A 25,434-nucleotide genomic window follows, 5' to 3' on the forward strand; every position below is an offset into this window, starting at 1 on the left:
ATGTCTTTTCATGGTATCTCCATTTTAGAGGGGAAAATTGATCCATACAACAAGAAACATTTATATTTCACAGATGGAGGAGAAGAAGTCTTTGGAGGGTAATCCCTTGTCTAAAAAATTATAAAACTATGATATAGACTGCTCTGAAATCTAGGTTTCAGACAGCTATGATAGAATAATTAATTGCTTAGTAGGCAAAATTAAAGGTATAAGGCTAGTCCCATCTGTGTTTTGTTATTCTTGTGATGTTGTATGGGTTTTTTATGCGAATATAAATTTATTATAATACCACTATTCTGTAACTGTAAATTATTATAATATCATATTTGTTAGAATAGATTTTAGTTTTCCAATCTTAAGAAATGAAATCAGATGTTTCTTAATTTCCCAAGAAATTAAAATATTTCTTAGAGTTCTTAATTTCCATTCATTGCTAGGAGGGAGAGTTATTTCTGTAAAGCTATTTCCTACTTTCCAGTGTGACTGCACTAATGCCTTTATTAAATGTCTCATGAAAGCACGTAGTTTTATCTACACAACTAGACAATGTTGTGCATAGATAATCCATTCCTTCATAATAAATTAATAAATATGCTTGGAACACAAAGTTTGTATTTAATTTAGTTCTGATATTGTGTCTTGATTATGTAGCCACACTTGGTCTGGTTTGTTTGAAATTTTAAGTGAGTCAGGTTTTATGACACTGCTAACTGAACACAATTCTCTGTATCACAGGGTCATAAACAACATTTTTCCTTTATATATAAAGTTGGGAACCTCATCTTATAAGACAAAACAGTACAATTTCAGAATACCTTCCTATTTTAAGGGGAAATAATGAAAAATAAACAAGTTACCAATCTAGAAGCACAGAAATGAAGTTTTAAGTATTTTTGTAATGGGTCATACTGGAGAAACAGGGAGGACGAATTTATCCCAAGCTCATACAAACTATCGCACCAGAGAGCTGCTCTGTCATGGGAGAACTCTTTTCTCTAGTGTTTTCTAAGTGGATTTGTCACAGATTGTCCTAGAGGAGTGTATTTTTTCCCCTAATACAGTATCTGTGTCACTCCATAGAAAATAAAGAAAGATCTATTGACTATACTATTCATTATCTATTTAGTATTAGGAAAGTCACATCCCACTCCATTTATTTTTTTTCTCACATATGCTATGACACTCATTAAGAATTTTTCTTTTCCTTTCATTTTTTTGGAAAATTTATTTCAGAGCTGTGTTAAAAGTAGCAAGTAATAAGTGAAAGTGAAGTCACTCGGTTGTGTCCGACTCTTCGTGACCCCATGGACTGCAGCCCATGAGGCTCCTCCATCCATGGGATTTTTCAGGCAAGAGTACTGGAGTGGGGTGCCATCGCCTTCTCTGACACCCTCATACCTCTGCCCTATTTGAGGCAAGTAGCCAGGTGGAGGACCAAGGAATGGGTCTGGCTAACTGAGGGCTGTTAACAGGGACCACATGCAATCACAGAAAGCTAGAGTGAGGGTGGGGAAGGGGCTCCCAAGCAAGGTCAATGCCTTACCCAGGACTCTCTCAGAGACCCCTGGCTCTGGGTCTCAGTTTCTTCCTTGGAGAAATGGGTACTATCGTGTAGGTTTCTTTTCCTTGACTGTTGTAAAGACGAGAGACTGTAAGTCTGGAACCAATCTTGCCATTGGAGAGGAAATCAAGTGTTGGAGGTAGCACTGGATGTCTTTCTTCAGAGCTAGGTGTGTCCCTACCTGGGGTGAGGCAGGGCTGCTCTGGATTGCCCCCTCCTCACTGTCAGGGCAGAACCCAGCTGGCCCTGGGTGCTTGGCATTCATCCTCTGAACCAGGGTTCCATCATTGATCAGCCTCAACTGCCTGAGCATTTCCTGGGTCTGATAAATGAGTTTAGACCCCAGGTTCTCAGGCCTGGGCCAGGAAGAGCTAGCCAGCCCCCCCCAACCCCCCCCCCCCGCCCCCGCCCGGATTGCCACCCTGGAGGCTGCCCCTTGACTAAAGCTATAGACTAATATTCTTTGTAGGTATGGTTAGTATAGCATTCATATTGCAAACAGATATATGTAGGTTACAAAATCACAAACTTTATTCTTAAAGACTGGAAATGGGGAACAAAGGCTAATCATTTAGGGTGGATGGCCATGTTCACTTACTCAAATATTTTGGCATATGTTCTCTCCAAGAAAAATGTATGAGTATTAAAACCCAAATCATTGACCCTATAAATCTCAACCATATACTTGTTTGAATCTTGTTGGAAAAGACCACCTTAAATTTTGGTTTAAAAAAAAAAAACAACCAAAGAAAATTTTTTTTAAATTATATAAATTAGTTATCTTATTTACACCTTACAAACTAAGATATTAACAAAGATATCTGAGTTTAATTCAAACTATAAACTATTTCTGTTAGTCTAAAGTGAGATGTGGAAAGAAACCTCAAAATAAAGACTTACTCATGTATTAAAACATACAGTGACTACCTAAATAGAAGCAGATACAAACTGAGAAAATATTGGTTTGAGAATGAATTTCTTTTAAAAGCTAAACTAAACTATCAGTAGAATTTGATTCTTTAAGTAAGCAATATAAATATACACTGGCTGGAGAAAAAAAATTCAATCTTTTATTTGACAGTTTAAGCCAGAGTTTTATTTTCTTATTTGTCAAAAATTTAAGAAATAACTTTTCTACAGGTTGTACAAATGAATTTATTGTTGAGTTTGGGTAAAATAGCCTTATTTGTTGGTATTAGAGCATGGTGTTAAGAGTATGTATGTACCAAAATAATGGTAAATTATTTACCATTAAAATCCAGTTTGAGTACTCTATTTAATGAGTAGTATTTTTATTTTACAATTATTATCAGAGAGCTTGCCATACTAGATTTAAAGATACAGTTTGAAACTCAATGTTGCAATTTAAGTTATTATTAAAAAACTTTTTTTGTTTATGTGACAGAGAGAGGTCCTAATTTTACTTCAAATCAACATAAAGCCTTTAAATGCATTATTCAAGGGCTTGGAAAGTTTATGCTCTATTACCCAATTCGAAGTCAGCAACAAATTCTGTATTGTTCTGCACACATTTACCTACTTAAATGTTAGTGCTGATGGCATAACGAGTATCAGAGAATGCTGCAGTTTGAATTACTCTAACATGCTTCTTGTACAAACAATCTGCTGTGTTGTGCACTGTGAAACAAAATCTTGCATCATTAACTTAGTGCTGCAAGTCAATTAACAATATTTGTCATTGCCTTGAGCCTTGAAATATGCTGATAGGGCTTGCACAAAGAGAGGCATTTATGTTTCTTGAACTCAAGGAGTCTTTTTCTATTAAGATATGTTAACTGTCAGAGCAGCTGTTTAGAGGAATAAACTGATCTCATTGCTTTGATATTCATCAATTAACGGTGTTGATATACATTATTTATTATAGATAGCTTCAGGAGATGTGAGCTCCTAGCACATGGAGAAGAGGAATTGCTAAAGATGAAAATGAACACATAATCGGAGGCAAAGGTATATTCAAAGTTTCCAAGATTGCAGTTTAAACTTACAGGAGAAATTTAGCATGTGTCTTCATGTTCTGGGGCAGAAGGTGGGATGAAATATTGAACATAAATAGAATATGATGTGACCATCTATGATCTTTTCCACAAGGATATGTATTCAAGTTTCTCTTGTTCCAATAGCACATTTTAATGTTACATTAGAGAAAGTTTAGGGCTTCCCAAGTGGCTCAGTGGTAAAGAACCTGCCTGCCAATGCAGGATCTCCTTCAGGAGACACAGGTTCAATCCCAGGGTAGGGAAGATCCCCTGGAGGAGGAAATGGCAACCCACTCCAGTATTCTTGCCTGGGAAATCCCAGGGACAGAGGAGTCTGGTAGGGCTACAGTTCATGGGGTCACAAAAGAGTTGGGCACGACTGAGTGACTAACACTTAAGAGAAAGTTGACCTAAATTTATTCTAACTTGTTAAATTTAGCCACCCAATGGAGCTATGATTTCTGATATCCCATAGTCTGTATAGGCTTCAATTTAATGGCTTAGGTCATATATGTTAGATGTTTAGTCACTAAATCATGTTTGACTCTCTTGTGACCTCATCACAAGACTGCTAGACTCCTCTGTCCATGAAATTTCCCAGGCAAGAACACTGGATTGTTTGCCATTTCCTCCTCCAGCGGATTTTACTGACCCAGGAATCAAACTAGGAGACTCAGGTCTCCTGCATTGGCAGGTAGGAATTTTACTACTGAGCCACCAGGGAAGACCATATGTTATTAACAGATACCACAAATAATATTTTTCCATCTCTTGTATTTATAGACAGAGAAGAAGGAAAACCATGTGGAACTAACAAAGTCCATTTATATCTAAACTGACTATTTTATTAACAAATATAATTCCATAATATATACATGCTATTTATTCTGAATGTTTATGCTTATAAGCTTTTTTATTATTTTGGTAGAAAGTAGTTGGTTTTTTTTTTTTGCATGAGATGTAAATGTTTCCTATTATTATGAAAGGCACTATGAAAAGAGCTCATCTAAATATCCTGATCAATTAGCGTTATGGTTTTTCATGTGGAAACAAAGCAAAAATAGTATGCTTAAATAAGGGTTGCTAGCATTAAAAGCAAAAAGAAAAAAAAAACTGTCTTCCTTTGTATTTTAAAACATATACAAATATGATCTAAATGTGACTACAAATGATTATATAATGATATACATAATATCTATGATATTTACAAATACACACTTACTTTCCATAGAAATTAGAAGTTTCTAGACTAATAGAACCTGTTATTAATGTTTTAATGGAGTTAATGTATCATTTGAGGTAAACTGTATAATTCTGCTCTTGGAAATAAAATCAAAATAAGAACTGAGCTCTTTACCAGTCTTCTAAGAACAACGATTTGTATTTCACACAAATTTTCATTTCATATCTATCCAGTAAAGTTTGTTTATATTCTTTGGTTTCCAGGTCACATGGTCATTGACAACGTTAATATATGACTGCTGTGATTTCTGAAAGAATGACTCTTAGTTACAACTCCCATTTTCGGGAAAGCAAATGTTTGCCAAGTTTCTTGGTAAAATTACTATGCGCGACCTGTAAATAACTTTACAGTCCTGGAAAAAAAATTCCTTTTTATACTGTCAAGTGACATAAAAGTGATGAATGGACAAATCTCATCCTCTGAAATATCAGGACTTACTAGAGAACATAGAAAAACCTCCCCCTCTGGGAATACACTTCTGGAATTACTCCAAATACCACACCTAAAATGCATCCAGATGTGTGAAAGTGAAGAGGAAAGGGTAAAGGGGCTCTGAACTAATTCTGTTAAGAGAGACCCAGATTTGGAAATAAGTTCCATATCCATGCTGCCTTCTCTAATGCCATTCATTACTATGAAGGATTGAATGCAGGGTGTGCTGAAAACAGAAATCCTGGGAGCAGGAAGACAAATGCTATATGGCTATTGGCTATAACTGTACTTTCTAATTAGTGTCCTAGTAAACACAAGAAACTTTCATTTGTACAGGAAATGAAATACTAGATTTGTAGTTGTTAGACTGCTGTTTTCCTCCAGGATTCCCTGAACTTCTGAGGCATAAATAATATGAAAGATATTTTCTTTTGATTTACTGGGGCATATTGACAGTTGATTCAATTTCTTATACTATTAAGCTTTGTGAAAATCTAGACCTTAATTTTTCAGATGTTCTATACTATACTATAATGTATTCACCTTGTCTAACATACTCTATGTATAGCTAATCAAAGCCCCATTGAGTGATATAAAATTAAATTATAGGAAAATGCTCTTAACAATGAAATGAAGTGATTGTAATGGAAGATGAAGTCTCACTATTTCTTTTTTCAGTTTCTTTTTGGTTCTTTTTCCAGTAGCGAAGAAAAGCTGATCTGAGAGACAAGTTATACAAACAAAGTTGTTTTCTCTCAAGTTCTCTAAATTCATCAAATAAAAATATTCTTCTTCCATGTATATGATGTGACCCTATCATCACAAACTTGAAAATAAAAAATAAATATATCAGGAATATGGCAATAGGAATAATAACTATATCTCTTCATATCTTTTTGTTGTAATCACTCTACAATTTTCATTTTTATACTTGCATCTTTACAGGATGGTCTGCACAAAAATTCCCTGTTGAGCTAGCACTTAACCACTCCCTGTGAGGGCTTCTTAGGGTAAGTCCCTCAGCTTCCCTCAATTCATAAACACTTACTTTTCTAATCTTGAGCACAATTTCTAACTTCACATGAAATATTCAGGTGTGTGTGTGTGTGTGTGTGTGTGTGTGTGTGTGTGTGTGTGTGTGTATTTGAGACAGAGATGGGGCAGTGGCTGGGAATTATTTTAAGCAGGAATTTCATAAACTCTCACAGCTCCAATTTGCAATATCACAGACTTTAAGAATCACTGAAAACACAGCAGTGAAAGTCCACAAAAATAGAGTAGGAAGATATAGGTGCTTTGAAATAATTCTGATGATCCAAAAAATATCTGAATACATACAGACTTTGAGGACAGCTTCACTATAGCACTTAATGCTAACAGAAGTAAAATTTAACCAGAATGAATACTTAAAAATTCATTCTGTGAGGTACACGTGTGCTTCAATATGAATTTTGTCTTATGGCTTACTAGCTTTGATTGGTTCTTTAAGACATTTTAGTGCATTAGCTCTACATTTCTAAGTCAGGTTACCTGGTAAAGACTAGCTGGAAGAAAAGGAACTCAAAATGATACTTGAGGGATTACCTCTCCAAAGAACATTAAATATATATTATAAATATGTATTAATACATTTAAACAATGCATTTCTAATTTAGTGTGTGGATTAACAATTTGTCACCATGATTTTTGATATACTGTTTGTATATCAAAATAGGACAAAGAACTGCAAAGCAAAACACAGAAATAAAACTATCAGACTTTACTCAACTGCCTGCTTTACTGGATGGCCTATATATATATAGAATTTGGAAACAAATAATTATATTAATTAAAAAATACAAGATTTACATGACGTATTCAACTGCATGCTTGTTTACATCATCCCTGATCAATTGGATTATCCACAGTTATGCAAATGGAAACTGAAGTGAGCTCTAAGGAGGGACAGTATGTACAATTAATACATTACTTCAAATGACTTCTTTACAAAAAGAGGTTATGATGGTTATAGGCTCAGCTTCCTACAATGTAAAAAGTAGCAATAAGAGGATCTTTCTGTCAGACATTCTCTGTTGACACTCAGATCCACTTGTATCTTTCTATACAGTCAGGGCTGGAAGTTAGAAAACTATCATCTTTCCAGACTCCCTTCCAGCAGGACTCAGGTTCAGCTTGTGCAGTGGGTGAGAGGTGAATGACAATCTGAAGGGTAAAACGAAAGCAGTCACTGTTCTAGGAATCACTCACTACAGCCCTGCAAAGGTGACCAGGAGTGCTTTTTGGAAATATTTGCAATGTCTTTATGGCTGAGGTTATTGGTGAATTTTCCTGACTTTCATACTTAGCCAGTTTGAAGCTTCTAATACATGTCTCAGAGGGTTGCTGTGCAGTTTAAGTAGAATAATGGACAAAAAATTCTAAGAAGGCTCATATCACAGGCTCACCATAATATTCTCTAGCAAGTGCAGATCAAAGCATGATGAGGTGTGACAGGCATTTAAAGAGCAGAGGATCTCGAGTAAAGCTTATCATCAAAACTCAGCTCACTTTCTTGTGCTGTGCTGGAGGCAAGTCATTTAACTGTATTCTCTCTAAGATCTCATTTGTTGTCTTTCAATCAGAAGGATAAGAATATTCACTTAATAGATTTGTAAGAAGAACTTAATAACTAAATGAATAATGATGTCTATGATGCAAGGAACTTTAAGCAGTATTGTAAGTAGCCATTTGAGAAATGCTATTAATATTTCATAATGAAGGACGGGTATGCTTAAAAGTTTCAACAACTACATTTAGAAAAGGATGCAGTGTATGTTTAAATATAATGAAAAATAAAGAAACAGACTAGAGAGAAGTAACATGAAAAGGCTAGTTCTATGCCCTTGCCTTAAGCAACATTTCTGCTGAGATCAGCATGTGTCCCTCGCTCACACTCATGTCATTTTCCATCTTCTCCATGTACTACCTAATGCAGTCACCCTTTCTTCATTCTAGGACTAAGTATAAACTCACTCTAGGTGTGAAATAGTGTATCATACTAAAATGGAACAAATAAATAATCTTATTGTTGAATTCACAACAGAGGAAGTAATTTGGAGAGGCTGGGGGTGGGAGAGGTGGACGATAGAGTGAGGAAGGTTTTCTGGAAATCCTGAACTCATAACATGTATGTAACCCTGTTATTCATAATCCTAAGAGTACAACTCTGGTAAGTCTTATGCCTACCTTCTGCCACTGAAGCTTGTCTTTATAGAAATTCTATAGCATACCTCTGTATCGACCATTATATTAATACTACTACTAAAGCTACTAATTAGCATTGCTACTTACTGAAAGTTGGAATCTGTGCTAGGTATTTTACAAATATTATTTTTACTCATTACAACATCCCTAAAAGATAAGTAACTATGACTATTCTCGTTTTATATATGGGAGAGTTGAAAGTGAGCAAGATTAGGGGACTTCCCAAAAGCTATAGCTAAATCAAGTTTTGTTAAATCCCCTGATTCTTTCCATACATATGTTTGCTGCCCCTTTTCTTCATTTATATTTTAAGGGCATTATTTTGTCAAAAGGTAAAGCTTATATGATCTGCTTTGGCTTATTAAAACTTGCTGTAAAGAATCATCAAGCAATTCAGTTCTCCAAATATAAAACCATGAAGTATACACACGGTAGGCTTCATTTTAAAATATGATATACAAATACAATTATCTTAAAAACTTCTTTTAAAATTGTATTCTGCAATATACTTACAAAATTTTAAAAAGTATATCCTGGTTTTACCGATTTCACTGTACTTTACACTGAGTTAATAAACACTACAGGGCAAGCCAATCTAACATATATGTACTAAAAAGGTATAGTGTACAAATTATAGAAAAGAAATTGCCTCTCCTCAAACATCTACAGCATAAATGTATACACATTTGAAGGTACACTAACCACAGATCAGTTAATAAACGGATGATGGATAGATAGATAAGTAGGACTAGAAACAAAGATCTATTTATAAGCATATATCATGTTCTATTAGAATGACAAAGAGTAGTCAAATAATTTCTCTATATATTTAATTCTGCTCCCAAAATATCAAGGTATATTCTGACTCAGTTTTGCTCTCACTAACCTGAGAAATCAGCCAATGATACTTTCTACCCGACTACTAGAAATAACAAGGCATTTAGATCTCAATCTAAATTACACCTGTTCCTTCATCTTTTCACAGTGTGGGTCAAATTTCAATAATCAGAGTGATAGTTATGGTGAAAATCATAAAATTGATGATGATTAAATAATTTACAACAATGACAGTTCTTTAGAACATAGAATAGTCCAGATTTTATACTTGAAATACACCATGTCCTTTAACTGTAGAACACTTTTTTGAAGATAAGATGCTCTTTTTGCTCTTGTGCAAGAAACTCAGTAGCTGGACTAAGAATTTAAACTCCAGAATGACCTGTGTAAGCTCACATCCTGACTCTACAACAAATCAACTGAGTCACCTTAGACAATCAGCTCAATTTCTCTCTATTTTTCTTAAGAAAAGTTTCCTTTTTTTAAAGCTTGTAAAATCATTATCCCTACCACTTGTCAGTTTTCTCCTGAGAAGTGAAATTAATACAGATAAAGTTCCTAGAACAGTGTCTGGCCAATAGTAATTGCTTAAAGCATTTGCTATGATTCTACCTATTCTTTAGAGAAAATCATTTGAAGATAACAAAGTTCACAGCTTTCTATCATATTTGATATGACTAGGGTCTTGGTGGGCAAAAAAAGAACTTAACACCATCATACCTGTGTATCCAGTTTTGCAAACACAGTTGAAGCCTCCTGGAAAGTTCTGGCAAATGGCACCATTCTTGCAGGGACTAGGCAGGCACTCGTTGATGTCTCGCTCACAGGCCCGGCCCGTGAAGCCATCCGGGCAGCTGCAGGAAAACCCTCCCACTAAATTGTGACAGGTCCCACCATTGTGGCAAGGAGATGGAAGACATTCATCTATGTCAATTTCGCACCAGCTGCCTGTGTAGCCTGGCAGACACTTGCATAAGAAAGGCTGCAGAGGTTCGTTTGCCACGATGATGACTGGAAGGCTCTCGTGGCTCTTCAGTTCAGTGCTCACGGCTAGCCTCCTGACACAGCTCCCTCCGTTCTGACACGGGACAGGAGCACAGGCGTCATGATCCACAGACTCCACCTTCACGCCGCTCTGCCTCAGGAGGATCTCCTTGATGCTTTCAAAGAAGGTGGCTACACCACTGGGATTCACATACTGATTGTGGTTTCGCTTCACAGCTGCCAAAAGAAACGTTCTGTTGTGCCCTTCATAAGCCCCATACAGTTGCACAGCAGTCCCGAGGCCTGTCAGCTGTGAACTGGCAATGCGCAAGAAATGAAGGTAGTGGTTGGTCAGGAAGTCCTTCACGGTCGGTACACCAAGGCGCAGTAGGATGCTGTTATCCACCGTCGCGTTGGAAAATCCCGTGAAGAAAACTCGGATGTTGCTGGTGACCGTGCTGTGGACACCATCATTACTAAGGATGGTAAGATCAAATGTGCCGTCTGTGGACCTCGGCTGGGAGCTCAGATCACAGGTGCCCCTTGGAATACTGAAGAGGCTGGTCACTCCCGAGGTCAGGGAGCAGTGGAAGGTGTCTAGCACATCGGGATCCTGCGGCTTCACGGAGCCTAAAACTCCACCAGGAAACAAATTACCGTAATAATTAACAAATATCTCCACCGTCCGAGACTGCGATGGGTTGTCATTTTGGTCTATGACTGTGATATGCACGGTCCCCGTGGAAGACATCTGAGGCACGCCAGAATCCCTGGTGACCACGGACAGATAGAAGTCGGAGATCTGCTCTCTGTCGATCTCTCGGGTGGTGCTCAGAACTCCCGCAGTGTTCAGACTAAAATAGTTGGTGGCAGGACCTGTGCTCAGCAGATAGTAGGTAAAGGGGCCTTGATTGGGAGGGAGATCCGGATCTGTGGACTGAAGGGTCATCACCAAAGTTCCTGGGCGTTTGTTTTCCATCACTTCCCCCTCGCTGATGGTCAACATAGGCCCGTTATCATTTATATCTTCCAGGGTAACTAATAAGGAGGCACTTCCGGTAGCAGAGGGGGTCCCGGAATCCACAGCCAAAACCGTGAGATTATAGATGGGTAGGGTTTCTCGATCTAACTCTGCAGTAACGGTGATCTGTCCTGTCTGTGGATTAATGGAAAAGGCACCGTTTTCATTCCCTGATCCAATGAAGTAAGAAAACCTACTCCAGCTGGGAACAGAGTCTGAGTCAAAGGCACTGACAAAGGTCACGTGAGTCCCCGTGGGCACCCCTTCACTGATCTGAACGCTGTAGATGTTTAGACTAAAAACGGGGGGGTCATTGGCATCTAGCACAGTGACATTCACAGTGACCTCATCTATGTCTGCCCCTCGAATGCTGCCAAAATTCTTGGCCAGTACCTTCAAAGATACCCTTTCTTCTTTTTCTCTATCAAGAAGTCCAGACACATAAATCTGTCCCGTCTTCTTGTTGATCTGGAAACCCTTCTTTCTACTGTTACCAAAAATCAAATAATGAACCTCCCCATCACTGCCCAAGTCACGGTCACTGGCAAATACTTCTCCAACAATAGTACCTTTAGGAGCTGCTTCTGAGATTTCAAAATAGTAAAGTTTGGAAACAAAACGAGGCACATATTCATTTGTCCCTTTTAATTGGATATTAACAGTGGCAAAACTGCACCTCTCCTCATCCGGGACATTGAAAGCTTTCACAGTAAGGTGGTAGCTCTGCTTGGTTTCAAAATCCAAGAAGCCTTGAGTGGTGACGACTCCAGTGTTGGGGTCAATGACAAAGAGGTCACTATCAGATGACTGTATAGTGTAGGCAATCACAGCATTGGTGCCAGAGTCAGCATCTGTTGCATTTAGGTGGATAACTGTTGTCCCACTGGGGGCATTTTCCAGAACAGTGGGGAAATATTCATCACGGAGAAATACTGGAGAATTGTCATTCACATCAATCACATTTACAGTCACACTGCAGTAACCAGTCCTTGAGACCCATCCTCCGTCTGTAGCACTAACAGTCATCTCGTGTTTCTGGCAGAGCTCATAATCAAGGGCTTTGGCGAGTGTTAATACACCTGTGGAGGAATTGATTGCAAAGATGCCTTCTTCATTTCCAGAGGAAATACTGTACCTAATCAAGCCATTCATAGCTGTGTCTCTATCTCTTGCAGAAACAGTTCTAACAATGGCTCCAACACTATGGCTTTCAGGGATGGTTGCACTCATGTGACTTTGAGAGAATTCAGGTGTGTGGTAGTTTTCCTCCGTTACAATTATTTGAACAGTTGCTTGGGATGAAAGTGGAGGGTTTCCCTTATCTTTTGCAGTGACAGTGATCAAAAAGTTCTGATTCAGGTCAGATGTCAGGGGAGCTGCTACTGAAATCCACCCTGTATGATTGTCTAACTTAAATTTTCCCAAATGATTTTCATTCAAAATGAAATACTCCACTTCAGAATTCAAGCCAAAATCTTTATCATCTACTGCAGTAACTTTGATTAACTTTGTCCCAACTTTAACATGTTTGGTGACTGGAGTAAAATATTTAGTTTTAAGAAATTGCGGTGCATTGTCATTACTGTCCACCGTGTTTATGGTAACTGTCGTCTCACTAAGTAACGCAGGATTACCTCGGTCTGAAGATGTCACTATAAAACTATGTCTGTTGATGTTCACGTTGCTGAAGCCACTGACATTTTGATATTTTAAGACCTGTTTATTGAAAATCTCTCCTGTGGAGGCATTAATCCTGAAGTACTCTGACTGAGATTTTATAAAATAAAACACTTGTCCATTTGATCCCTCATCAGGGTCTGTCGCAGATACCTGAGTCACTTTGGAGCCAATTTCAGTAAGTTCAGGGCAATCTAAATAATAGGAGGGTCTGCTAAATCTTGGAGCATTGTCATTGATGTCTGTCACAAATATTGTGACATCTGTACTTACAGTCCATCCAGAGTCATGTGCAGAAACTCGGATTCTGTAACGGTCTGTGTCTTCTCTATTTAAAGGTCTGCTAATTACAATATCCCCAGTGCTGGGATTAATGGTAAATGGAAGACTTGTGTCCATTATAGAGTATCTACTAATTGCATTTACACCAATGTCTTCATCAGAAGTTGTGACACGTGTAACTGTGTACCCTAATGGGGAATTTTCAGGAACATGGGCACTGAATATTTGTGAAAACCTCGGGGCATTATCATTTTCATCTAAAATATTAATGATGACTTTTACTGAGGTACTCTGAGAAGGGGAGCCTCTGTCTGAGGACTTTACAATAAGCACATACTGAGATATTTTTTCCCTGTCTAAAGGTCGAATGCTTCTAATTTCACCAGTGGCATGATTGATACTGAAACTATGTTCTTTGTTGCCATTAATGATTTCATAATCTAACTGTCCATTGGGCCCACTGTCCTTGTCCACTGCAGAAACAGTGAGTATTTTTCGAGGAGAAAGGTTTTCTAATATTTCAGATATAAATGGATCTTCCTTAAAGACAGGAGGATTATCATTGACATCTAACACTGTTATGTCAAGTTTCTCATAGGAGGAGAAAGGAGGAAAACCTCCATCTCTGGCTTCTATCCATACAACATATTTTTGTATCTTTTCAAAATCTAGAGGCTGACTTATGGAAACCTGTCCTGTTAACTGATCAATCTGGAGTGTGTTGCCAAGATTGCCACTTGCAATATAATAGGACAAAGGTTCTCCTCTCAAGGAGGACCCTGTTACAGTAGTGACAAGAGTGCCTACTGGTTGGTTTTCAGGAAACATGAAAGTCTGTTCTTTGGCTTTGACTTTAGGGAAATCTGCTTTGTTCACAAATCGAACAGTCACTGTGGTAGAATCTGTCTTGGGGACTGAGCCACCATCTTTTACGTGGACAGAAAATGTCACTTCTGAAGTGCCATTTAGTGGTCTGGCTGCCATAATAGCTCCTCTCAGTGTGTCAATGTGAAATTTTTCAGAGTTTCTACCCGAAAGAGAGTAATGGAGTTCAGAATTCGGTCCAATATCGGCATCCGTGACAGTAACTGCAAAGACGAAGGAACCTATAAAAGAGGGAGTGTGCAGTTATAAATCACATGGAACCCCAATAAAACATCTGATGGTAAGTTAAAACAGTATATTAAAACTATATATAAAACACTATATTGCTACCTGATACAACTTTATTTTCTCACGACTACTCGGGGAGAACACTATATCTTATATTGTCTCGAAATTTCCCCAGTCAAATCTACTTAACAGTAATCTTCCGGGACTGACCTGCCATTATCTACCTAAAAGCCAGACGATCTATGGAATTTAATATTTTTCAGTGTACCTTTGAGAGAAGCACAGCGAAGAGCAATGGCTAATCATTCCAAATTATAGTTCTTAGGAGAAAAATCTGTACATAATTTCCAACAAACACAATAATACATGAGTTCTGCTAAGAACTATGTTTCTGCCCAACAGAAAAAACACTTGAAAAAATTGCTCTATTATGTCTTAAAATACTTTGAATTACATTTTATGTAATCATATAAACAAAAATAATATGCTTAAAAAATAATTGTCAGTTCCTCGTGCCCAATGTTCTATGGGAAAAGTTTTTTAATCTGTGAGCTATTCTCATATGGAGATAAAGTATATATGTGAATGTGTGTGGAGATACGTGTGTGTACTACAACAATTATAAAGTATATGCACATACATATATATGAACAATTATAGTGTAGTAAGAAATAAGAATTGAAGAATGGACTCAATTTGGATTCCAAAAGTTAGTGCTTGGGATGAAGGCCAAAGAGGAACAAACCGTAGAGGAGATAACGCTGAAAAGCTGCCATAAGGACATGCTTTTGATAGCCTTATTCAGAAACCTTTCCCAAACCTGCACGCCTAGCCCTGCAGAAGAGTTTGTGACACAAGTGAAAAGTAGTCTAATCTTAAGAAGGCCACTGATTCTACTAAATTACTATGTTTAATGAGCGGGAAAAATGCCTAAGTCTTACTCACTTTGTATAGGAGATGTTATATTGCATCACTACACCTTGGGTGTAACCAGAATCATGCCTGCTAGCATCATTTCAGCTGAAGGCCCACTCCAGGGATTCATGACTTTGATACTGGCTTTTTCTTTTGATAAAAAGTTGGCACAAAAATTTATGGATTTTATACCTTCTACTGGTAGCAACTAGACCCTCTCAAGTGAATAGAAGATCAAAATTCACTAGCGGCAAAATTGTGGATCTGTTTCTTTCTTTTTTTTACTCTCATTAAAAATATCTTAAAGGAGAAAAAATTAAATTAATTATAACTTCATTTATTTATTATCCAGTCTCAAAATCCATTTCAAAAATTAACAATGGCTGATGATTTGTGCAGTTCCTAAGAGAGCAGGCCATTCTTAGCAAAGAAGCAAATAAACCCAAACTAAACTTAAAATAGGGTTTGAAAGATAAATACATATTATCAATTTGAACATGATTCATTATTGCCTCCATACACATATTAATAGAAAAACTTCATTCATTAAAATTGAGTTAAAATATTTATAGCAGTAATTAACTAGAAGGATTCTTTCAATAAATCTTTTGAAAATTTGTCTGTGAACCATTGGATAAAATATTAATTTTCTATGAAAGAACACAGTTGAGAGCCTAGTACCTCTAAGATAATGTTTTAGGTATAATGTAAGGACATGGCATGAAACATACATAATGTCCGTCCTATCAGGGCACACACAAATCACATCTCAGGACAGAAACCTACCTGACTACAAAGTGAAATCTATTTTCATATTTACCAATATTCAATTAAAATTCAGAAACAGCACTAGGAAAGCTGTGGCAATTATGAAATCTTAAATACAATTGGTCTGAGAAGAAAAAATTAGTTTGTAAGAGTCAATGTTCCTTCAATTGCTTTAATCAAGAGTTTAATTTTAGAGGATTTGCAAACTTTGGCTATGTCAGAAATATACCTGTAGAAAAAAACAGAAATTTAATTATAGGAAGTGCCCAATGCATAGTTTTTATTTCTCTGTGAGACATGAGAGGCAGTTTGGTTACCTGGCAGAGTAGGAGATGGGATGTGCGTGACATACGGGTGATGCTGAAACCTTGGTGGGTTGTCATTGACATCAGTCACCGTGACGAGCACACTGGTAGAACTGGAAAGGGGTTCCGGGGACCCAGCATCACTGGCAACAACCACTAAAGTATAATTCTCTTTTGTTTCCCTGTCTAGCAATGCACTGGTGATGATTTGTCCTGTGGATGGGTTGATGGTGAACTGAGAATTTCCACCAATGATCCTATAACTAAAGCAGAGAACAGACATGGGCATATTTCTTCCAGTTTTAATGCTGCAACATCTATTTACTAGAATTTTAACGAGCGAGGCAGAAAAGTCAAGGAAAACATTACAAATAAGATCACAGAACAATGAAAGAATATGCTAGTTCACATTTTATGTGAGCATCACATTAACAGTCTTTATGGCAAGATGTCCTATGACCTCAAGCTGGTCTTCATAAGGTTTGTGAGCTTCCTAAATCATGCAAGACCCTAGAATATACCCAGAAGACTATCATAGTTTAAATAAACCAGCCTGAAAGCATAAATCAGGCTCTTGCTCTAATATTGTGGTCAGTGGCAAGGATCACAGATGAACATCTGTTAAATACATCTAAAAAGTATTTATCTGCTGTGTGCTGTAATATACCAGAAAAGATCAGTGGAAGGTCTTGTTCTCTAAAGACCAAACGCTGTATATGACACATATTGAGAGTTGGACTGTGAAGAAAGCTGAGCGCCAAAGAATTGATGCTTTTGAACTGTGGTGTTGGAGAAGACTCTTGAGAGTCCCTTGGACTTCAAGGAAATCCAACCAGTCCATTCTAAAGGAGATCAGTCCTGGGTGTTCTTTGGAAGAACTGATGCTAAAGCTGAAACTACAATACTTTGGCTACCTCATGCAAAGAGTTGACTCATTGGAAAAGACTCTGATGCTGGGAGGAATTAGGGGCAGGAGGAGAAGGGGACGACAGAGGATGAGATGGCTGGATGGCATCACCAACTCGATGGGCGTGAGTTTGAGTGAACTCCAGGAGATGATGATGGACAGGGAGGCCTGGCGTGCTATGGTTCATGGGGTTCCAGAGAGTCGGACATGACTGAGCGGCCAAACTGAACTGAACTGAACTGAACTGACTATCCAGAGCCACTCACGAACTGATTATTTATACAGACACATTCCTAGTTACTAATTCTCTCATTTGCTATTCCTCATATGGCCAGCTGCTTTGCTTTCCTGTTGTAAGGAGTGGTATGACATCTTCATGGATATTTTGATGCTAACCAGATTGGTTAGTGGGCAGGAGTTTTCACTGAGAATAGCTTCTCTCTTCTGTCTAAAGAAAAGGCTATCTGTGTATATTTCTGAGAGCTCAGCTAGGAAAGAAGTAGCTAAGCCTGAAGGTTCAGAAGTTGGCTGTGGTCCAGAATGTTTTCTGTTGGAGGGTAGCAAGGAAATGAGGAAATGGATATCTTTCAAGTCTTCTCCTTCATGCCAACAAACAAATGCCCTTGTTGAAACTAACGGGTGTTTCTATAGTTTGCTTTGTGTCCATAAAAACATAGCAACAGCAAGTGTCTAATAGAAACAGCAGGAAAAACTTTACATCGCAGCCAGTGCACATTCTTCCTATTAAGTTCATTGTTTAAAACAAACATTTTGGCACCTTCATCCTTTTCTAGAGACATTAGGAACTGTTAAGGAGCTACGTGTTCTTTTGTTTGTTTGTTTTTAAACAAAAGAGGTTCTATAAAATGAGAGCTAAATAGATGGAGCATAGAGAGGGAGTTTGGTTGAGAACTGATTTCAAAATTGATAAAATACTTTGTATCACTCAGATTCGAATGTCTTATAGCAACTTCAAGTGCAAGATCAGGAATAAGAACAACAAAGACTGCATTTCCTGGACCAGAAGTGACTCCTCATAAAAGTATTATTACTGATTATTAACACCCTTACACAGTAGACAATACCTATTCCCGATATTAAAATAAAAATATCATAGGTTTGGAAGTTAGAAATTCAGGAGTCATGAAATAATCACATTGTCTTACCTTTTAGAGAAAGTCTGTAGAAACCTGGATTATGAGAAGTATGTGAGTTTATTTTGGGATAACTTAATAGGGAGAGAAAAAGTGCTTCATAGTGCCACAAGCTTTTTTTTATGACAGCAAAGGTCAGGGTTCAATCAAATATTTGTTCCCTTAAGCATTCACATATAAAAATAAGAAGGATGCAAAAAGCATGCAAATTTGATTTGGATGTCTTGTATATGAGAAGGTCATGGTATATTAGATTGAGCAATGTGTTGAAAGGCAAATGATGAGAGTTCTGGCCCATGCTGAACTCAGTAATCCATAAAAGAACTTTGAATTGTAAAGTCTTTAGTCTTTATTTTATGCTATTGCACATAAGACTGTCTCTTTAAAAGTAGCTAATATATTTACTATTTTCAAAAAGTAAAGACTAAATTGCCATGTTAACATGTGGTTAATTTTATCTAGGCTTTCTTTGTTTCTGAAATGTATGAAAAGTGTATCCTAAATACTAAATATCCTTTACTATCTCACAGTATCTATAATACCAGTTTTAATCAAATTTATACTTGTAAGTTAAAAAAAAAAGAAAGAGATAAAAGAAGCATATGCAACAATATAAAATGAACAGACTGCCAAGATCATATGCCTGGGTTTTCCCCACTTCATTCTTTTCTTTTTCTTTTTTTTTTTTTTTTTTTTTTTGAGTTTTGGTTCACTTCTCATCTTTGATGAATCTCGGTACTGCTTCTCTGATCCAAATTAGTTTTTTTTTAATGGTTATGAACTTTATTAGATCAAGTCTTGTGCTACCTTCTTAAATCTAAACACCTATGCTTCTCTAATGGCTCAGATGGTAAAGAATCTGCCTGCAACGCAAGAGATCCACGTTTGATCCCTAGTCAGGAAGATCCCCTGGAGAAGGGAATGGCTACCCACTCCAGTATTCTTGCCTGGAGAATCCCCATGAACAGAAGAGCCTGGCAGGCTACTGAATGACTAACACTTTCATTCTTTCTTTCATGCTGTTCTTTACAGTTTTGTAGCATCTTATTGTGTTCTTAGTGTGTACTCAGCAGACAAGGATTTCATTTATTTCCTCATTTAAGCCTCAGAACCGTCTTAATAGTGTGGTACTAGATTTGTACTAGATTTTTAATTGATAAGGAAGTTGAGTCTAAGGGAGGCTAATATAGTTGCACGAAGATGCATAAAGTCTATAAATGGCAGATGAAGACTTCGAACTTCTGTCTTTATGACCTCAACGTGCACTTTTCCCATTATCCTACAGTAGAAGGAAGCTGAGACACAGCCTGGGAGGTTTTAGGGGAGACAAAAAATGCTGCAGCTCATGCTAAGCCCAAAAGCAATTCTTGTGAAGGTGTGTTGATGTAGGGCTGGTTTACAATGATTTAGTTCTTTTGTTAAAGAACCTGCCTGCCAGTGCAGGAAACATAAGAGACACTGTTTTGATCCCTGGGTCAAGAAGGTCCCCTGGAGAACGAAATGGGAACCCACTCCAGTATTCTTGCCTGGGAAATCCCTTGGACAGAGAAACCTGGCGGGCTACGGTATATGAGGTCTCAAAGAGTTGGACAGGACTGAAGAGGATGAGCACACACACAGAGTTCAATGTCAATCCACAAAGATCTTCATTTATTTTCTGACTCAAGAAATTTACTGTTTCAAATTACTGGTATAAACAGATCATTATAATCTAAAATCTCAATCAATCATTGCATTTGTAAAGCTGAATTAACCCCATTTGATTTTGTGAATCTTTTTTTAACCTCTTCCTGAGATTTACTACGATCATAAGGAACTGTGTTGTGGGCTGCTAGAATATGATGATCTAGTAATGCATTGGAGAAGGAAATAGCAACCTACTCCAGTGTTCTTGCCTGGAGAGTCCTAGGGACGGGGCTGCCTGGTAGGCTGCCATCTCTGGGGCCGCACAGAGTTGGACACAACTGAAGCAACTTAGCAGCAGCAGCACCAGTAGTAGTTTAGAACCTGAACTCTGGAACATAGTTCCCTTGGACATGACTTTTGATCTCACTCAAGTACATAAATTCATAAAATTTCTTAACCTTTCTAAGTCTTCTCTATCTATAAAGTATTATGCATGTATGTATTCCTTTCATTTGGTAGTTTTTGAGTGTCAAATGTAATTTCTTTTGAAAAGCACCTGGCATTGTAATTAGTATGTGACACGAATTCAAAATTTAGGTTTATGTTCATAACAGTATATGCATATAGCTATAATAAACTATTATCTTTATTATAATGCATCTTTATATTTGGGTGCATGCATGCATGCTAAGTCAAATTAGTCATGTCCAACTCTTTGCAACCCTATGGACTGTAGCCCACCTGGCTCTCTGTCCGTGGGGATTCTCCAAGCAAGAATACTGGAGTGGGTTGCCATTCCCTCCTCCAGGGGATTTTCCTGATCCAGGAATCAAACCCACATTTCTTATGCCTCCTGCACTGGCAGGAGTGTTCTTTAGATTTGCACCGCCTGGGAAGCCCTTATATTTGGGTAAGATGAACTAACAGATAGAAACATGGATTGAGTAGGTAAAAAAATTCTGATCTCAAGCTTATATCCTAGATAGAAGAAAGATACATCAAAGTAAATGCAAAACCAGGCCATATATTTAAGGGCAAAGTGTTCTGAAGCATTGTTTCAGGAATTCAGAAGACAAAGGGATTGCTTTTTTCTTTAAATTTTATTATTATTATTATTTTACTTTACAATATTGTATTGGTTTTGCCATTCATCAACATGAATCCGCCATGGGTGTACACGTGTCCCCAGTCCTGAACCCCCTTCCCACCTCCCTCTCCATACCATCTCTCTGGGTCATCCCGGTGCACCAGCCCCAAGCATCCTGTATCCTGCATAGAACCTAGACTGGCGATTCATTTCTTATATGATATTTATACATGTTTCAATACCATTCTCCCAAATCATCCCACCATCTCCCTCTCCCACAGAGTCCAAAAGACTGTTCTATACATCTGTGTCTCTTTTGCTGTCTCACATACAGGGTTATCGTTACCATCTTTCTAAACTCCATATATATGTGTTATTATATTATATTGGTGTTTTTCTTTCTGGCTTACTTCACTCTGTATAATCGGCTCCAGTTTCAGAGATTGCTTTTGACTAGAAAAGCCTCTCCTGGAGAACAGTAAATTTAGGTTAAGATTTAAAGGGGTTACTCATTTAAAAGGTTACTCATCTTACAATAGGGCTTCCTCAGATAGTGTAGTGGTAATGAATCTGCCTGCCAGCGCAGGAGATGCAAGAGATTCCCTGGGTCAGGGAAGATCCCCTGAAGTAGGAAATAGCAACCCATTTCAGTCTTCTTGCCTAGGAAATCCCATGGACAGAGGAGCCTGGCGGGCTACAGCCCATGGGGTCACAAAGAGTTGGTGGTGTCTGAGCACACACACATCTTACAATAGTAATGAAAAGGGAGAATGAAGGTATTCTAGGCTGAGTCAACAACTTGCTATAAAAGATCAGCAAATATTTTAAATTAGTAAATATTTTAGTAAGTATTACTAAAATTACTAAAATGATGATGTGATCACTAATCTAGAGCCAGACATCTTGGGATGTGAAGTCAAGTGGGCCTTAGAAAGCATAACTACGAACAAAGCTAGTGGAGGTGATGGAATTCCAGTAGAGCTATTTCAAATCCTGAAAGATGATGCTGTGAAAGTGCTGCACTCAATATGCCAGCAAGTTTGGAAAACTCAGCAGTGGCCACAGGACTGGAAAAGGCCAGTTTTCATTCCAATCCCAAAGAAAGGCAATGCCAAAGAATGCTCAAACTACCACACAATTACACTCTTCTCACATGCTAGTAAAGTAATGCTCAAAATTCTCCAAGCCAGGCTTAAGCAATACGTGAACTGTGAACTCCCTGATGTTCAAGCTGGTTTTAGAAAAGGCAGAGGAACCAGAGATCAAATTGCCAACATCCGCTGGATCATGGAAAAAGCAAGAGAGTTCCAGAAAAACATCTATTTCTGCTTTATTGACTATGCCAAAGCCTTTGACTGTGTGGATCACAAGAAACTGTGGAAAATTCTGAAAGAGATGGGTATACCAGACCACCTAACCTGCCTCTTGAGAAATCTGTATGCAGGTCAGGAAGCAACAGTTAGAACTGGACATGGAACAACAGACTGGTTCCAAATAGGAAAAGGAGTGTGTCAAGGCTGTATATTGTCACCCTGCTTATTTACCTTATATGCAGAGTACATCATGAGAAACGCTGGACTGGAAGAAGCACAAGCTGGAATCAAGACGGCCGGGAGAAATATCAATAACCTCAGATATGCAGATGACACCACCCTTATGGCAGAAAGTGAAGAGGAGCTAAAAAGCCTCTTGATGAAAGTGAAAGAGGAGAGTGAAAAAGTTGGCTTAAAGCTCAACATTCAGAAAACGAAGCTCATGGCATCTGGTCCCATCACTTCACGGGAAATAGATGGGGAAAGAGTGGAAACAGTGTCAGACTTTATTTTTTGGGCTCCAAAATCGCTGTAGATGGTGATTGCAGCCATGAAATTAAAAGACGCTTACTCCTTGGAAGAAAAGTTATGACCAACCTAGATAGCATATTCAAAAGCAGAGACATTACTTTGCCGACTAAGGTCCATCTAGTCAAGGGTATGGTTTTTCCTGTGGTCATGTATGGATGTGAGAGTTGGACTGTGAAGCAAGCTGAGTGCCGAAGAATTGATGCTTTTGAACTGTGGTGTTGGAGAAGACTCTTGAGAGTCTCTTGGACTGCAAGGAGATCCAACCAGTCCATTCTGAAGGAGATCAACCCTGGGATTTCTTTGGAAGGAACGATGCTGAAGCTGAAGCTCCAGTACTTTGGCCACCTCATGCGAACTGACTCATTGGAAAAGACTCTGATGCTGGGAGAGATTGGGGGCAGGAGGAGAAGGGGACGACCAAGGATGAGATGGCTGGATGGCATCATGGACTCGATGGACATGAGTCTAAGTGAACTCCGGGAGATGGTGATGGACAGGGAGGCCTGGCGTGCTGCGATTCATGGGGTCGCAGAGTCGGACACAACTGAGCGACTGAACTGAACTGAACTGAACTTAGTAAGTATTAGTAATATAAGTAAATATTTTCAGCTCTTTACACCATCAGATCTCTGTTGCAGCATTCAGCTTGCCCTTGTAATGCAAAATTAGTCATAGACAATACACACATGAATAGGCGTGGCTATGTTCCAGTAACACTTTGTTTACGAAAGTAGGCTTTGGCTGGAATTTGGCCTGCAGGTTGTGTTTGGAGAACCCTGCCCTAGGACAGAGAAGGACTTGAATAAAGCCAGAATGCTTGGGAAAGCACAAATCCTTTTCCCAGAAGCAGAAAGTGATCCAGTGAGGCTGAAAGTTTGACTATACATTGAAGATTTGTACAGAACAAGCTTGGAGAGATGCTGGGGCCCTTTATGGAGTGGCTGGAATATGCAGACTAGGCCTTATCCCCTAGGCAAACTGGAAGTTAAAATCTTTTGAGGATGGGGGAGTTTCACTGTTAAAGCTGAAATACAGATCAAGGGGGTTCATATTACTGCCATTGTTCTTTCATTCACTGACTGACTCTGCTTCATCCAAATTGCTTCCTACAAAGTTGAGAGGAATTATCATAAAATGTAAACTAGTCGTGTTACTGGCTACCTTAAAACATTTCAGTTGTTTCTCCAACTAGATGCAAAAAAAAAAAAAAAATGTGAATCTTCTCATATGGTATACAAGGCTCATTCCTAACCCACACCAACCATACTGATTAGCTTTATTTTTCTGATGCTATGTTTTTGCATAGCTTTACCTTTGTACCTGTTTCTGTCTTTGCCTAGAATGTCTTTCATCCTTTATTTGTTCATAAACTATTCCTCTGTCTTTCCGCAAATCATCAGTTACTCAAAGCTTCTACTTATTTCCTCAAGTTTCACTGACTATGCTCTTGATTCCACACATTCTGTGTTTAAATTATGCTTGTTACAAGGTACTCTAATTGTAATACAGCAAAATTACCTTCTATATTAAAAAGATTTCTCCTTATGAGAACTGAAGTGCTTAATTTCTCAGAACTTAACAAAGCACCTGGGATGCTGTAAGGGCTTCAAAATTATACAGGATGCATGCATACTAAGTCGCTTCAGTCGGGTCTGACTCTTTGCAACCCTATGGACAATAGCCCACCAGACTCCTCCATCCATGGGATTCTCCAGGCAAGAATATTGGAGTGGGTTGCCATTTCTTCCTCCAGGGGATCTTCCTGACTCAGGGATTGAACTCGAGTCTCATAAATCTCCTGCATTGGCACGCAGTTCTTCAACACTAGCACCATATAAGAAGCCCTTATACAGGAGAGTATGGAATATAGATTGGAAGGATCATAAATCTGAGTCAGAAAAGTAAGCTGATTTTTATTATGTTAATCTGGGCATGATATAATTATGGACTGAATGAGGATCTTCGCAGGAGGAATACACAGAAAAGGTATACAGAGGTGGAAAAGATGACTGTTAGCCATCAGGACAGGAAGACAAAGAAACTGAGACAGTATCAGTGAAAGGAAGCAGAATGCCGAGAAACGGAAAAGGTTAGGAGTTTCTGATATGTTGTGCTTATGGTTCCAGCAGAATCTCTAGGTAGAAGTGCTCCTGGAGAGTTACAAATATGGGTGGGAATCTCTCGGAATGGAGTTAGAGTTGATAACACAGGTTTGGAGGTTTTCTGCATAGTTTTCTGGGTGTTTTCTGCATAGGTGCAGCCATGGAAATGGGTAATCCTCTGTTTCTTCTTTCTCTCTTTCATACACATGGAAATAAAGAAAAGTGCTGTGGGGAATGTCCAGATTACTTTGAAGACAGAAAGAGGAAACACAAAAGGCAAATTAGAAGATGTGGTTAGACATACAGAGTGAGAAATAAGAAATAATATTGACACAG

At 38.2% G+C, this 25,434-nt stretch overlaps 1 protein-coding gene across 1 annotated transcript in view; it reads right to left on the minus strand.

Annotated features, from left to right (window-relative positions):
- The window catches only part of FAT4 (FAT atypical cadherin 4), a 188,175-nt gene that overhangs the window by 25,532 nt on the left and 137,209 nt on the right, over positions 1-25,434 (minus strand). Inside the window, exons 8-9 of the mRNA XM_027956286.2 lie at positions 16,391-16,641; positions 10,034-14,383 (exon numbers count right to left, since the gene is read on the minus strand). Coding sequence (XP_027812087.2) covers positions 10,034-14,383; positions 16,391-16,641 — 4,601 coding nt within the window. The remainder of the gene's footprint in view (positions 1-10,033; positions 14,384-16,390; positions 16,642-25,434) is intronic.

This window comes from Ovis aries, chromosome 17 (genome assembly GCF_016772045.2).
Source record: "Ovis aries strain OAR_USU_Benz2616 breed Rambouillet chromosome 17, ARS-UI_Ramb_v3.0, whole genome shotgun sequence".
Taxonomy (NCBI): Eukaryota; Metazoa; Chordata; class Mammalia; order Artiodactyla; family Bovidae; genus Ovis; species Ovis aries.